General features: G+C 40.2%; 1 protein-coding gene across 2 annotated transcripts in view; it reads right to left on the bottom strand.

Moving 5' to 3' along the window:
- The window catches only part of GRIP1 (glutamate receptor interacting protein 1), a 332,455-nt gene that overhangs the window by 29,693 nt on the left and 286,339 nt on the right, over positions 1–16,423 (bottom strand). For both annotated transcript variants that reach the window (XM_004381537.2, XM_004381538.2), the window contains exon 19: positions 1,409–1,565. In XM_004381537.2, coding sequence (XP_004381594.1) covers positions 1,409–1,565 — 157 coding nt within the window. The remainder of the gene's footprint in view (positions 1–1,408; positions 1,566–16,423) is intronic.

Here is a 16,423-nt window from a genome sequence, read left to right as displayed (position 1 = left end):
ACATGATTTTCTTTTTCCTGTGTCCAGAATCTCTCTCCTTCACCTCACACACAAAATAGAGATTTATTCTGGATCTGGCTTTCTTCCCACTGTGGACTCCAAGTAAAGCCAGGTCCAACATAACGATGCTTTGCTGTCGCGTGTCATTGAGTTGATTTTCGACTCACAGTCGCCCAATGTGACAGAGTAGAGCTGTCCCATAGGGTTTCTTAGGCTGTAATTTCTAGGGAAGAAGCCTTGGTGGTACAGTGGTTAAAGTGCTCTGCTGCTAACCGAAAGGTTGGCAGTTCAAACCCGCCAGCTATTCTGTGGGAGAAAGATGTGGCAGTCTGCTTCCATAAAGATTTCAGCCTTGGAAACCCTATGGGCAGTTCTAATCCATTCTATAGAGTCGATAGGAGTCGGAATTGACTTGAGGGCAAGGAGTTTGTTTTGTTTTTAGTCTTTAGGGGAGCAGATCACCAGGTCTTTTCTCCTGAGGAGCTGAGGAGCCATTAGGTGGGTGTGAACTGCCAACCTTTCAGTTAGCAGCCAAGCTACTTAACCATTGCACCACCAGGGTTCCTTAAGGTTACTTTAGGAAAGGCAGAGTGTTGTGAAAAAAGAGATGGATCATGGTCTTACTAACTGAATTTCAGAATATTCATGGCTACTGCTGAATGAGCTGTACCCACATGGCACTGTGGGAATATGTTTCAGCTGCTATACTTACAGGGAAAGATTAAATCTAAATTTTCTCTAAGATAGAGAAAATTGTTTTTTCCACTTGTGATAAGCATCATTGTAAATCAATTTATTGCTATCACTGTTTATGAATTTCCTTAAAATATTCTGGTAAGGAACAAAATGCCAAAATATACTTCTTAGTTAAAAATATGTGGCCTTCAAAGTGTCCTTATTTATTTCTTTTAAACATAACTTAGGAGCCCTGGTGGTGCAGTGGGTAACAGCTACAGTGAGCAATGGCTGCTAACCAAGAGGTCGGCAGTTCAAATCTACCAGCCACTCCTTGAAAACCCTATGGGGCAGATCTACTCTGTCCTATAGGGTCTCTATGAGTCGGAATCGACTCGACAGCAATGGGTTTTTAACGTGAAACTACCTTCTAAGAGAGAGGAAAGCGGGCTAGTTGTCACAAAGTGAGGACACACAGATTACAGAAGTCTATTTTGCCAAGTGCTACTACTATTTCATTAGGGGCACCCAACTCTTGCCTTGTGTGTGGTGGCGCCCAGGCTGCAGGCAGGCGCAAGTTTTAGATTCCTGCCACATGGCCAGGATGGGCAGTGATGGCAGCTTCAAGAAGCCCATGCCAACAATCTGTGCCCCTGGGAGTCAGGAAGTTCAGATCGGGCCTAAATTACCAAAAAGTCATCTTTGACATGGCAGCAGTAGATGAGAATCTTACCTACTGGCTGTGGACCGGTCCCAGTCTTCATTACTCAGCCCCACATCTGGGTAGGTCTGGCTTCGCGGTTTGGTGACCGGGGACAAACTGCCTCTCTGTTTCGGACTCCTCCAGTCATAGGTGTTGAAGTTGTATCCCGAGGCCTGAAAGCCAGCGCCTAAAACATAAGCAAGGGGTTACAGTCTGTTTGTGAGAACACCTGAAGAAAAGCCTCTTTAGCAACCTGTCCTCTTTTATGGTTTACATTATTTTGCTTGAGGGGGCACACTTGAACCAAATTTGGGATCATGGCCATCAAGATACTATTAAAATCTTACATTCAAAGCACATTCACACATACTATCTCAACTGATTCTTACAACAACCCTGAGGTAAGATTCTTAGACCCACGCAGGAGGGGCCACTGCTCTGGGCAGCTCTGGGCTGTGCTTCATATGGCTCCTTCTCTCCTCTGTCTCAGCAAGAAATCTGCTGGGCCAAGAGGATATGCCCACCAGAACTGCACCTACCACTTTCTAGAGCAAGCTCCAGAAAGCCAGAGCCCTGAATTTCCTGCCCAGATGGCTGTGTCCAGCTTCCGGGAGCATGAGGGCATCTTATCCAAGTCTGTCCTCCTGAGAATAGAACTTTTTACCAGATGTGGGTCTCAGGCCTAAGAGTGGCCAAGGGGCAGCTGGTTGTGGGGGTGTGGATGGAGCCTGGACATGCGGGCTGGGGCCCACAAATGTTAGAGATGGGCCTGAGGATTACTTAGTCCAACGAGAAATGACATTGTTAGTGAGGAGCGGGGTCGAAAACAACAGCAACAACAATATCAAACATAGGTTATTGTGTTAGTTGCCATGGAGTTAACTCCAACTCATGGTGACCCTTTGTATAACAGAACGAAATGCTGCCCAGTCCTGCTCTATCTTCATGATTGTTGATATGTTTGCATCTTCCAGCACTATATCTAACAATGTTCTGTTGTGATCTGTAAGGTTTTCATTGGCTGATTTTTGGAAGTAGATCGCCAGGCCTTTCTTCCTAGTCTGTCTTAGCCTGGAAGGTCCATTAAAACTGTCTATCATAGGTGACTGTTAGTCTTCGAAATACAGGGGCATAGCTTCCAGAGTCCTAGAAACGTACAAGCCACCACAGTACAACAAACTGACAGGCAGGTCAGTGAACATATAGCGGTTGCTTTTTATGCACCCAGGACTTCATTAAGTGCTTTATTTGGATCATTTTGATTATTCCTCATAACCGTCTTTGAAGGTAAGTACTAATAGTATTTGCGTTTTACAGATGAGGATACTGAAGGCTTAGGACAGTGTTCAAGTACTGGGGGTACTTGCAAACTTTCCAAGGGTTCAAGGCATAATTACGGAGACTCAGTTTTCAGATCCTCAAGTTCCATATGTACTTCTTCCCAAAACTTACCTAGCTGAGAAAAGTGTCAGGGGTCTTAGGTCTAGTTCTCCTTTCTTACTTCTCCCTTCACAGTTGTTCTTTTCTCACTTTACAAATGAAAGATGTATTTCTCATCCATCTCAAACCTTTGATAGCGCTTTGCCCTGGGACATAAAAACTCTCAGCCTCTAAGTCAAGGGATAATTTGAGAAAGCCTCTCTCCTGAGGGAAGGTCTCTTGGGAACAGTGCCTTATTTCAACCAGGCACAGACTCATGGCAAGGCTTTTGCCCCTCTCACTTACTCATCTATTTCTGTCTCTTAGAATTAAAATTCAGAAGTAGGATGGTTGTCAGGGTTGGGAGGATGGTGTATTATTATGTTTATTTGAATTGCAAAATGAAGACTGACTTCTTTTCTGACAGAGAGTTAAGTCTGATTAGCTTGCTGGGTGAGATAGTGAGGAACAGCTTTGACAATTAGGTTATATAATGGACAGTTTCTACGAATTCGAATGAGCTAAATCTGTGGCTTCAAGATTTTGACAAAAATATATTTAAAGCATATGCACAACAAACTGGAAATTACAGTCTTTGTGAGTATTTAAATTTTGGGATACAAATTTTAGATAACAACTTTAAATGTGTGATGTGATCTGCAGGTTTTCAGAAAATCTGGAGGAGGTTCAGATGGGACCAGGAGCTTGGTTTCAGGTCTGACTCTATAGCCTGTACTGTTAATCACCAAATACTGCTTCATCTAACACTTCAGGTTGTGACCCATTTGTGCGTGTGTGTGTGTATACTGGGTGGAGCCCTGGTGGCACAGTGGTTAAAAGCTCAGGCTGCTAACCAAAAGGTTGGCAGTTCAAATCTACCAGCTGCTCCTTGGAAACCCTATGGGGCAGTTCTACTATGTCCCATAGGGTCACTATGAGTCAGAATCAACTCAATGAATACTTTTTTTTCTTTTTACGTGCTTGGTTTCAATATAACATGTATTTCTTTCTGTATTTAACAAATACCTAATATAGCAAACGTGCCTGTGCCCCATCTTCATGTAAATTAAATGGCTTGATCATGTAAGATGATGTTTCAGTGGCATCCCTGCTACATCCTCCCCATTCACTTTCTCTCCACTTGTTAGGCCTATGATGACATCCTTGCTACAACTTAAAACCAGTTGCCGTTGAGTTAACTCAGACTCATGGCAACCCCATGTGTATCAGAGTAGAACTGTGCTCCATAGGGTTTTCAGTGGCTGACTTTTCAAAAGTAGATCACCAGGCCCTTCTTCTGAGGCTCCTCTGAGTAGACTCGAAGAACCTCAATCCTTTCAGTTGCAACTGAGTAAGTTAACCATTTGCACCACCCAGGAACTCCTGCTACAAGTTAGAGCCCAGGAAAAGTGGAATGCCCAAAGGACAATATGCTCTGATCCAAAGGATCAGATCTCAAGAACCCAGGGCACATGATGGAAATACACCATGAACTTTCTGTGTTAGGATACCAAGGATCACAGAAGTTCTCTTTTTCTCAGATAACTGCAGAAGTGTGGCTAGCCACTTGGGTAGAAGTCTTATGTGATGAATGTGCAGTTTTCTGTTAAATGTATTGAATTAGGAAAGCACACATGAATCTTCTCTTAAAGGGGAGTGTCATGGATTAAATTTTGTACCCCAAAAACGTGTGTCAACTTGGCTAAGCCATGATTCCCCGTATTGTGTGGCTGTCTACCATTTTGTCATCTGATATGATTTTCCTATGTGTTGTAAATCCTATCTCTATGATGTTAATGAGGCAGGCTTAGAAGCAATTATGTTAACGAGGAAGAATTCAATCTAAGAGATTAGGTTATGTCTTAATCAATCTCTTTTGAAATATAAAAGAGAGAAGCAAGCAGAGAGACATGGGGACCTCATACCACCAAGAAACAAGAGCCAGGAGAATAGCGCATCCTTTGGACCTGGGGTGCCTGCACTGAGAAGCTCCTCAACCAGGGAAGATTGATGACAAGGACCTTCCCCCAGAGCTGACAGAGAGAGAAAGCTGTCCCCTGGAGCTGGCACCCTGAATTTGGACTTCCTGCCTTCTAGACTGTGAGAGAATAAACTTCTGTTTGTTAAAGCCATCCACTTGTAATACTTCTGTTATAGCAGTACTAGATGACTAAGACAGGGAGTGACTGGGTAACACTCCATTTCATCCTGGCTCCCCGTTTTCTCGTCCAAGCCAAACAAACAACCCCCAAATATATGAAGTCTCACTTCTTGTGATACAAAAAGAACTGGCTTTAAACATCCTAAGAACCAAATGTTAAACTAAACAATAGTGCCCTCCTGGGGGTGTTCTTCTCTGATAAGCATTAAACCCATATGACCATTAAGTTCCCTGGGGGAAATTTTAACGTGTTTGAATGAGCAGATTAACTTTCTGATTTTTCTTCCAACTGTGGTTGTAAGTAGTTGTTGGCGTCCTAGACAAGACGATAAGGATGGGTTTGAGCAGATGTGCAATCTCATTACTGGGAAAATAACAACCCAAAAAGGCATGTCTATCCCTAACAAGGACGCCTGGTTTTAATAAGCACTATTAAATGATTATCGCATCCCAATAAAGCAGGAAATGAAAGACGATCAAATTCAAATCTCTTTGGGTCAGCGGGAGAGTTAGATCTGAGTCTAGTCCCAGCTCTGCCCTAGTCCCAGTGATGCTGACATAGGAACTGAAGTAAGAAAAGATCTAGGTTCAAATCCCAGCTCTGCCACTTCCCAGTTTTGTAGCATTAGAAAATTACCGTGTGTCTCAGAGTAAAATGAGGAAAATGATATGTACCTCACAGGGCTGGCATGAGAAGTAAGGACAATACTATCTATAAATATACTTACGAAAGTGCCTAGAATGCAATCAGCTTTTAATGAGCATAGATGTCCATTCTTTTTACTATTTACTGAGCCACACAACCTCTCAAAATCTCAGTTTCGTCATCTAGAAAACAGGAAGACTAGGAAAGGAGGTAATTCTCAGCATTATTAATTTGGTAAACACTTGAGTGCCTCTTAAGTCTCAGGTACTATAGGAGGGGCTGAAATGCAAAGATTAATAAAACAAAGCTTCTGCCCTTAAAATCTGCACAGTTTAGTGCATTTATGTGAGAGAAAGAAGGAGAAACAGGTATATAAAAGAAGTTCTAACAGTGTGATGTGATAAATGCTCTGTTTAGCCTGAACACACTGATATGGAAGAACAGGGACCTGTTGGGGGTCAGAACGTGGGTCATGAAAGGTGACAAAGGGAAGGTGACAAATCATCTTGGAATTAGAGGATGATTCGGCATTTATGAGGTAGAAGTGCTGGGAAAGACGGTATAGGTCCAGCAGAAGAAAGACCTGGCAAAGGTGCAGTTATGGTGAACCCTGCCCCCTCTCCTGCTTCCATCAGTGGGTTTCTGTTCCACTTCAAAGGAGGCAGCAGTATTCCAGGAATGCTTCTGGTCCCACTTAGCACCTGTTCTTCTTCCTCCCTACAGGGGTAGCAGTGATTTACCTAATCTGTGAGTTTTGGAAAGAACACCAGGAGCGTGCATTCAGTGCCCCCTTGGCTTTCTTTGGACTCATGCTCTCCGCTGCTGCTGTGCTGCATGGTGTGCAAACCTGGCTTCCTGAGCTCGGTGGGGGCAGGGAGGCCAAGACTGTGCAGTTAGCTGACTGCAGCAAGCTACTAGTTACCTATCTAAATGTTTATTCTCCCTTTTCTTCCATACCAGATTACTAGTTTTTGGCTGGGCAATCTGCTGCTTGAAGTAAGACTATATTTTTAGGCTCCCTTGAAGCTAGGTGTAACCATGTGAAAAGTTGTGGCCAGTGATATGTAAATGGAACTTCTGGGAAGTTTCCTCACAACCTCTTTCTTGCTGCCTGCAATGTAAATGTAATAGCTGGAGCCCTAGTAATTATCTTGGACCATGAGATGATCTCAAGGATGAAAGCCAAGTGCTAAGCATAATGGAGTAGAAATAGGAGAATGGGTCCCTGATGGCACTGTGGAAACGTACACCAGTTCTGAAATACCTACTTTATTATTTAAGTCACTGTAATATTAGGGTATTGAATCCCATTCAGCTGAACCAAATCCAACTGATATGCTGGTTTAGGGTTTGCTCTGTAGATCTGACTTTTCCTTCATTTATGAGTCCCAACATCTAAACTTGATTTGGGGTAGGGAAATGATAATCTTGCTTCTAATTTCAGGTCAGAGACAGCTTTTCTAGCAAAAAACCAACCAACTAACAAACACACAAAAAGCAGAAAAAAAAAAAAAAAAAAAACCCTGATATTTTAATCCATAGCTGACTCCCATTTCTTTTTTCAATTGATTTAGAATTGATAAGAGGAATGAATAGATTAATATATAAAATACCTAGTGATATCAAGTTACCAAAGACTAAGGCATGCTTAGAGAATAGTGAGAAGTTCAGGGTGTGTAAAATAAAGAGTACAGCCAGGAGGTGTTAAGGAGCCCTGGTGGCACAATGGTTAAACGCTGGGCTGCTAACCGAAAGGTTGGCGGTTCCAACCCACCCAGCTGCTTCACGTGAGGAAGACCTGGCAGTCTGTTTTCATAAGATTACAGCCTAGAAACCCTATGGGCAGTTCTACTCTGTCACATGGGATTGCTATGAGTCGGGGTCGCTATGTATCAAAATCGACTCAATAGCACCTAACAGCAATAACAAGGAGGTGTCAGGGGAGACTGATAAAGTAGGTTGGGACTAGATTACAAAGAACTCTGTGTTTTAGGCTGAGGACTACTGAGTTTATGCTAAAACAATAGTTACTATCAAAAGTTTTTTTTTTTTTTTTTGTAAGGGAGTGGCATGATTACTTTTGAATTTGAATTTTAGAAAGATGAGTGATAGTAATGTAAAGTGAGAAAATAACTCCAAGGGAGGTGATGAGTGAGGAAGTAGTTAAACAGTATTTCAGGCCTGATGAAGGCTTTAACAAGGGCAGTGGCGATGGAGAGACATAGAAATGTTAAGCTAGTAGAAAGTAGGAAGATGCTTAGCTCCTGGTGACACTGTGGAGCTACTGTCTCCTTCAGGCTTTTTATTACAATGGGAGAAAAATAAACCCCTATCTTGTTCAAGGAGCCCTGGTGGCGCAGTGGTTAAGAGCCTGACTGCTAACCAAAAGGTCAGCGGTTTGAATCCACCAGGCGCTCCTTGGAAACCCTATGGGGCAGTTCTACTCTGTCCTATAGGGTCCTATGAGTTGGAATCGACTTGACAGCAGCAAGTTTGGTTTGGTTTATCTTGTTCAGACATCATCATTTGAATTTTCTTTATAATGTGACTAAACTCAATCTCTAACCGATCCAGGTGAATATTAATACCATAATTAAAACTACAGATTTTTTTAGGAAAATTAAGTGTGGGTAGAAGGCAGGCTGGTTGCCATAGTTGAGAAGAAAGTATCAGACCCTGAGGAATACCTCTTTACACCAGGAGTCAAGCTTAAAAGCAAGGAATGAATGGAATAAATGAGGCAGTCCATCCAGGTGTAAGAAAAATCAGCTGCCAGAAATAGAAGTAAACTTTGTTTTCACTGAACAATGATGCGAGCACATAAATTAAATAAATATGCATGATACTGGAAAATAGATTTTAAATTCAAAACTGATGAAAGAAATAAATTGAAAAATAAAGATAATGACTAAAATTCTAATTCCTCATCAATTACTCCTTTGATTTAGAAATGAAAACCTGTCTATATTTCTTTCTTTCTTTTTTTTTTATCTGGGTTTCAATAGCTGGTCTTACATTTTATATCATAATGTGAGGTTTTAAATTCAGTCTTGATTCCTTTCACTGAGACTAATGGTTAGTTATTCATTTGCATAATGGAAAATACCTCTTCACAAATGTAGGTACTTACGAAAGTGAGTATGATGATTTTTATTTTTAGGGTAAATATACCGTAGATACTTACAAAGTTCTGATACTCCAATATTATATTTAGTTTTCAGTACCACAGTATAGTACAGATTAATATTTTCCAATTGTAGCTCTTAATTCACATTCAATATTAATTTAGAAAAGTGAACTAAACAATGTTGGCTCGTATTCATAAAGTTTGAAATCAGAGAATGGTTTTGGAATTCAATCTTCAACTCTCCAATTTTGGGACTGCAACTCCTGCCATCACTTTCATTTTTGGAAACCAATTTTAGCATAGGAAAGTGAGCCAAACAATTCCCTGCCAAATTTGTTTCCTAAAGACCCAATTTTGTTAAGAATGAGAAAATCAAATCACACATTCATGTAACTATTTATAATTGTTCTTGCCAATAAACATTCTAAGTATTTAGATGAGATTGTGGTTAAATGGCAGAACAAAGATAGTCCTGCTTTCTTTCAGAAATAACCTCAAAACAAAAAGGGATGACAAATAATAGAATGATGAAACACATCTTCAAGAAAACTGGGAATATTTTTGTAATCTAAAACCATAATACATAAGAAAAGTTGCCAAATTCAGTGAAAGTCAAACGGGGTGGGTAAGAGGTTTAGAGGAGATACCTATGACTAAAGATTTCAGAGCAGACCCAGTCCTCCAAATCAGAGGCCACGACATGAGGCAACTACACCAGTGCTTTGTTTGAAACACTAGAATGGATTGCATGGGCCGGTGGTAGGAAGTGCTCTAGATCCAGTTTGGCACCAGGGTAAAGTTGGGGAGGTAAGTTGAATGCCAATACATACAGACATGTTACCAATTGTAGAAAAAGCAATCTATCAGTGAGGCAAGGTACCAAAAAAACCCCAAACCCATTGCTGTCGAGTCAATTCTAACTCAGAGACTTTATAGGGCAAAGTAGAACTGCCCTACAGGGTTTCCAAGAAGCAGCTGGTGGATTCAAACTGCTGACTTTTTGGTTAGTAGCCAAACTCTTAACCACCACACCACCAGGGTTAGGCAGGTTAGCAGGGAGGAATTCTGCATTTTGAGCATCCTACAGTTACTGATCTCTGTTGGCTGGCAAGAAGTAATGGCTAAGAACTCACTCATATAAGTTAACCTGGAACACAACAACATGGGTTCTTCTTTCACAGAACCTCTAGTAAACTTCTAATTCAGGAAGAACTCATCTCATTCAAATATGAGAGATAATCTAAAAGTGACCAGTGTTAGATGTATACTAAGTTACTACCAAAAAGAGGAGAAGGGGGACAGAAGAACAAGGCAATAGCAGATAAAGGATAACCATGTGAAAAAGGCTGCTATTGAGCAAATGTTAAGTACGACTCAGTAGCTCATCACAAATTTTTAAAAATACACAATGAAGCCATCAACTCTATAAAACAAGAAGTCAAAACAGAAATATAAGAACTCATGGAAAACTGGGCAAGGCAAGATGACAAAAAATATGAAACATGAACTTGCACAGATTAGGAAAGAAATAGAAGAGAAAAATAAAATCTCACCCATGGGAGAATACTGTTCAGTCTCTTGCTCTGTGCAACCATCTGTATGTAGCATGTTGTATTCTTAAAGTACAGTAAAAAGAAGTTGGACTCTGACTGTACATGATGGTGCCTTTAATCAATCATCATCATTATTAAAGTTATAAGGAAGCATGGAAATAAATGAATTACACATCCAATTAAAACAGAAAATGAATAAAAAAAACTTACAAATGAACAAAATAATAAAACTTTAAAGCAAAACTTTATTTAAAAAATATCAGAAACAGTTATTGTTTGGTGCCGTTAAGTTGCTTCTGACTCGCAACAGAACAAGACACTGCCTGGTCCTATGCCATCCTCACAATTGTTGTTATGCTTAAGCCCGCTGTTGCAGCCACTGTGTCAATCCATCTCGTTGAGGGTCTTCCTCCTTTTTGTTGATCCTCTACTTTACAAAGCATGATGTCCTTCTCCAGGGTCTGATCCCTCCTGATAACATGTCCAAAGTACGTGGGACGTAGTCTCGCCATCCTCGCATCTAAGGAGCATTCTAGCTGTACTTCTTCCAAGACCGATTTGTTCGTTCTTTTGGCAGTCCATGGTATATTCAATGTTCTCTAACCCCACAATTCAAAGGTGTCAATTCTTCTTCCGTCTTCCTTAGTCATTGTCCAGCTTTCACATGCGTATGAGGTGATTGAAAACACCATTGCTTGCGTCAGGTGCACCTTAGTCCTCAAGGTGATATCTTTGCTTTATATTAGGTGTAATTCAACTGAAGGCTGTAGTCTTTGATCTTCATCAGTAAGTGCCTCAAGTCCTCTTCACTTTCAGCAAGCAAAGTTGTGTCATCTGCATAACACAGGTTGTTAATGAGTCTTCCTCCAATCCTGATGCCCGGTTCTTCATATAGTCCAGTTTCTCGGATTATTTACTCAGCATACAGATTGAATAAGTATGGTGAAAGGATGAAATCTTGATGCACATTTTTCTTGATTTTAAACCACACAGTATCCCCTTGCCCTGTTTGTACAACTCCCTCTTGGTCTAAGTACAGGTTCCACATGAGCCAAACTAAGTGTACTGGAATTCTCATTCTTTACAATGTTATTCATAATTTGTTATGATTCACGCAGTTGAATGTCTTTGCATAGTCAATAAATTACAAGTAAACATCTTTCTGGTATTCTCTGCTTTCAGCCAAGATCCATCTGACATCAGCAATGATATCCCTTGTTCCACATACTCTTCTCAACCTGGCTTGAATTTCTGGCAGTTCCCTGTTGATATACTTACTACTGCAACTGCTTTTGAATGATCTTCAGCAAAATTTTACTTCTGTGTGATATTAATCATATTGTTCGATAATTTCTGCATTCTGTTGGATCACCTTTCTTTGGAATGGGCGCAAATAAGGATCTCTTCCAGTCAGCTGGCCAGGTAGCTGTCTTCCAAATTTCTTGGCATAGACAAGTAAGCGCATCGAGCAATGCCTTCATTTGTTGAAACATCTCAATTAGTATTCTGTCAATTCCTGGACCCCTGTTTCTCCCCAACACCTTCAATGCAGCTTGGACTTCTTCCTTCAATACCATTGGTTCTTGATCATATGATACCTCCTGAAATGCTTGAACGTCGACCAATTCTTTTTGGTACAGTGACTCTGTATATTCCTTCCATCTTCAAATTTGTTATAGAATGAATATCAGTAAACTAAATCCACAATATATTAGCAAGTGGAATCCAGTAATACAATAAAAAGAGTAACACATTATGACCAAGTGCGATTTACTTTAGCAATGTTGAGCTGGTCCAATATTAGGAAATGTATTAAATAATATATAGATAAAGAGAGAAAATCATATAATTAACCTCAGAAACTGAAGTCACAATTTCATTACATATTTTGGATCAAAACCCTTAAATATGGTATATATGAATTCAGACTAAACCCATTGCCCTGGAGTTGATTCCAACTCATAGTGACCCTATAGGACAGAGTAGAACTGTCCCATAGAGTTTCCAAGGAACAGCTGGTGGACTCAAACTGCCGACCTCTTGGTTAGCAGCTGAGCTCACAGTGGTTACAAGCTTCTGCTGCTACAAAAGGTCGGCAGTTCGAGTCCACCAGCTGCTCCTTGGAAACCCTATGGGGCAGTTCTACGCTATGCTATAGGGTTGCTATGAGTCGAAACTGACTTGAGGCAATGAGTATAGACATTTAACATATCCTGCATCTGCATTACCACCATTCCCTACCGAAAAAAATATAAGAAGAGGGTAATACAAGTTTCATTCTAGGTTAATCATTTCAGGATGTATAGTCATTAATGCAGTTCACCAAATATTTAGTGTTCTTCCTCTTCCAGGCACAAGATGACATTGCACTTTGTTCCCTTGACATTAGAGGTAGCCACAGAACTTCTGTGGCCAATAAAATGTGAACAAAAGTAAAGTATGTTACTTCTGGGAAAAAGTGCTAAAGCCAATGCACAAGTCACAATATCCTCCTTTTTCTTGCCTTGGTAATCATGGAAGCATGGAGATGGAATAGCTAATTGGGACTCTGAATGAGGATGACAGAGAAGAGTTCCCTGACCAATCCATGATGAACTTGTAGAGTAAGCAAGAAATAACCCCTGATCATTTTAAGCTCTGGAAGTTGTTTGTTACTGGCATAATCTAGCCTATTCTGACTGATATAGAGGGTTGCCAGATATACAAAGAACAGGCAAAAAAAAAAAAAAAAAATTTTATGATAACCTCTGGTGTTTAGACTTCCTGCCCAGATATCTTCCTTCTGGGAGGAACGGACTGTGAACTCAGGTTCAGTCACACAGTTATAGGAGGTACAGCAAGACAGAAACAGAGCTACCTGAATTGAGAGTCAAGAGTTACAGAGATCACAAGAGCTTCACGGTCCATGAGATCAGCAGAGTCTACGAACTACCAATTTGTCAGTCTCTTCCTGTATTGACCTTTGCTAAATCCAAGTAAAGCCATCATAGGGATTTCTCAGAATTAGAAGAAGAAATAAATAACACATAAAGGAGCCAAAGGCATAAGATTTTGATGAGGCATAAGGACATGAATATAAGAGTTGACAGAAAGGGGAGTGGAAAATGCCAACCCAGAGTCAGACAAAAAGAAATTCTGACTTCTAAGAGCTACACAGTAGAATTCAGGGTTACCCTGTTGTGGGATTTCTTTCCTTCTTTGCCCACCTCATCCTATTTCCCTCTTCATTAACTAAATAATATTTAGCACCATTTGTACTTAGTTGTTTGATTACTTGCTTATTATCTGGCCCTTCAGCTGGGTAACCTCTTGCATGAGAACAGGGACCATGCCTCTTTTGTCCACCAGTGTATACTCATCATATACTGGTCTTATGCTGTGCCAGCCATTACATATTCGCTGATTGAATGAGCTGGGTTAGGTTTGACATTTTGGAGAAGAAATAGAAAAGGAATTGGTAGCAAACAGATCAATTCCCCACCCAGGGTGGAAGATGTGTATTATGAAGGCTGGCAACATCCTACTGGTAATGGGGCAGCTACTATAGACTTACACAGAACAAGGAGGCTGTACAAAGTCTTCCAGGGATATGACAGAGAGCTTGCTGAGAGGCTGGAGAGACAAGCTACATCTAACAAAATATTTAATAGGAAAAAACATATGGTCCTCTGCCTTGTTTTTAAAAAGTCAACTTCAAGCACAGACTGAAGAGATTGGTTTAACACAGAATCTGTCAGAAGTTTTAAAAAAAAAGACTTGAGATCTTGGTAAACAGTAAGGTCGAGGTGAGTGACAGCTATGATAACGACTACCGAAATTCCCACGAAGGTAGGCTACATTGATAGGTTCTACTGTCTTCAGTGGGGAAGGTGACAGGCTTGCTTTGCTCTGGGCTATCAGCCTTTCCTCCTAAGCGCTACACTTTAATAGGTATAGTTAAACTTGAACATATTCAGAAGAGAGGCACCGGGATGATAAAGATTTTTAAAAGTAAGCTACTGTGAGGGACAGTTAAAGAAACTGGAGCTATTTTGCTTGAAGAACAAAAGACTCTGAAGAGACACGATAGCAGTATCTGAAGGGTTGTCAAGTGGAAGAGGCAGTAGTCTAGTTCTGAGTGACCTTGAGGGTAGAACTAGGACTAATAGGCAGACGCTACAGGCTGACAGATTTCAGCTCAATACAAGTGAGTGTTTCGAGCCGTCAGAGCTACATGGAGATTGGGAGAGCTGCCTCAACAGTTAGGAGAACTTGTCACTGCAGGCCCTCGAGCCTACGCAGCGTGACGGCTTGCAGTGAGGCTGGGAAGGGCACCAAGTGCTGAAGTGGACGTCAGGCTAGATAACTTCTAAATCCTCACCTATCGCCAAAATTCTGTGATTAACACTGGCCCTCTGACTTCCATGTTGATTATGAAAATCACTTCTGTGAAAGTGCTGTGTAAACTCCGAAGTGTTTTACAAACGTAAGGTATTATTACTATTCTTTACGGTATTTCAGATGACTGACATTCTGTCCTGATTGCCATTATCCCTACTTGTCACTTATCTTTCTCTAACCTCTTAAAGATTTCTTATTTGTAAGTGCCAAGTTAAATATTATTATGACACCTATTCCCTACCAGGGGTTTCAGATTTTCAAAATGCTTCATAAATAATAAGTGAGTCTTCATTTTTTTACCAATGAGGGAAAAGTTCCTATATTAATATGCTAATCCTGGCTCCGATCTTATGGTGTGAAGGGACAGAGTAGCTAAGTTCTTATACATCACCTTATGGGGCAGACCTCATTAAAATCAATAACATCTGCCACAAAACAAAACAGACAAAAATAGTATCCTCACAAGAAACTCTGTAACAAAAAAGTCTCCACATTTCAAATAGCAAGCAACTCATTTTTATAAACAAATGTAATTTGGATAACCTCTCAGAGTCTACTCTGATAGGATTTGACTTGTTGTATCCTTTATCCAGAATGTCCTCTGGTGGCCCATCAACTTCCAGGCAACAAGAGTGTGTGTTAATTGAGGGCACAGCTAATTTGCCACAAGGTATTATGACTTGGAAAAATTAATTTCCAGATAACTGAAAGCACAATTTATTTTACCGTGTTCAAAATATTTTCTCTACTGAACTCTAATATCACATCTAACAAGTAACACCTTCATGACTTTGAAATGTCATTGCCTTTCATTTTTTTTCCACCCTTCAGAAGACTTAACAGAGAGTGACAAAGACAAAGGCAGACCAAAAAATGAAAAATAGAACAAGGAAGACAGCAACCTGGTTAACTAATTTTCAAAGCAACCCTCACACCCGAACATGCTCTTTCCAACTGTTTACTTATGTATTTCATTCTTCAGCTAATGAAAATCAGAGTAGAAAAGGATTTTGGAGGGTAGGATTTATACAAGGCATTAGACAGAAAGTAAGACTCAGATGAGGAGAAAAACAAAGTTATTGGTGTGAAAATTTTTTGACAGACTTTTTGATACTATGTGTTGTTGGGAAAGAAGTAGATTTTTTTTAAAGAAGCTTTTAGTTTGTGTTCTGTGCTCAGTCCAACACTTTTTTTTTTTTTAAATTGTGGTAAAATATATACAACATAAGATCTATTGTTTTAACATTTTTAAGTATACAATCTGGTGGCATTAATCATACTCAAAAAGTCCAACACTTTTGTGTGTTTATAGCTAATGAGTGAGGTTAAAGTTTTAATGTAGTTTGGGTTTATACTTCTTCATATGAAGATGATGTCTGTAAAGAAAAATTGGCTATATACCCATATATATGATTACAACTCTCTAATAATGACTATTGCGGGGGGACCCCTATAAGTTTCTATTTTAAGTCAGGAGGAGGCAGAAATAAATGAGGTCACAACTCATCCGCTGATTTCTTATTCACACCTTCAGCACTTCCCCATCTGTTTTTGTGGAAAGCTTGCTAAAAAGAAAATAATGGGGCCTCTCTTCAGTCAACCACTTTATTGTATGGCTTGCCTTATATTAATCTAAGGTTGAAGGACAAGCTATGGACTGATAATTTGGCCATCAGTAACTCTAATGGGGGCCTGTTAGTGTTTGATAAATGCCCATGGCTTATCAACATTAGGAAGAAGGAAATGCAAAATCAGCTGG

Source organism: Trichechus manatus, unplaced genomic scaffold, assembly GCF_000243295.1.
Source record: "Trichechus manatus latirostris isolate Lorelei unplaced genomic scaffold, TriManLat1.0 scaffold00086, whole genome shotgun sequence".
NCBI classification, from domain to species: domain Eukaryota; kingdom Metazoa; phylum Chordata; class Mammalia; order Sirenia; family Trichechidae; genus Trichechus; species Trichechus manatus.
This window is presented reverse-complemented; position numbering and strand designations above follow the sequence as displayed.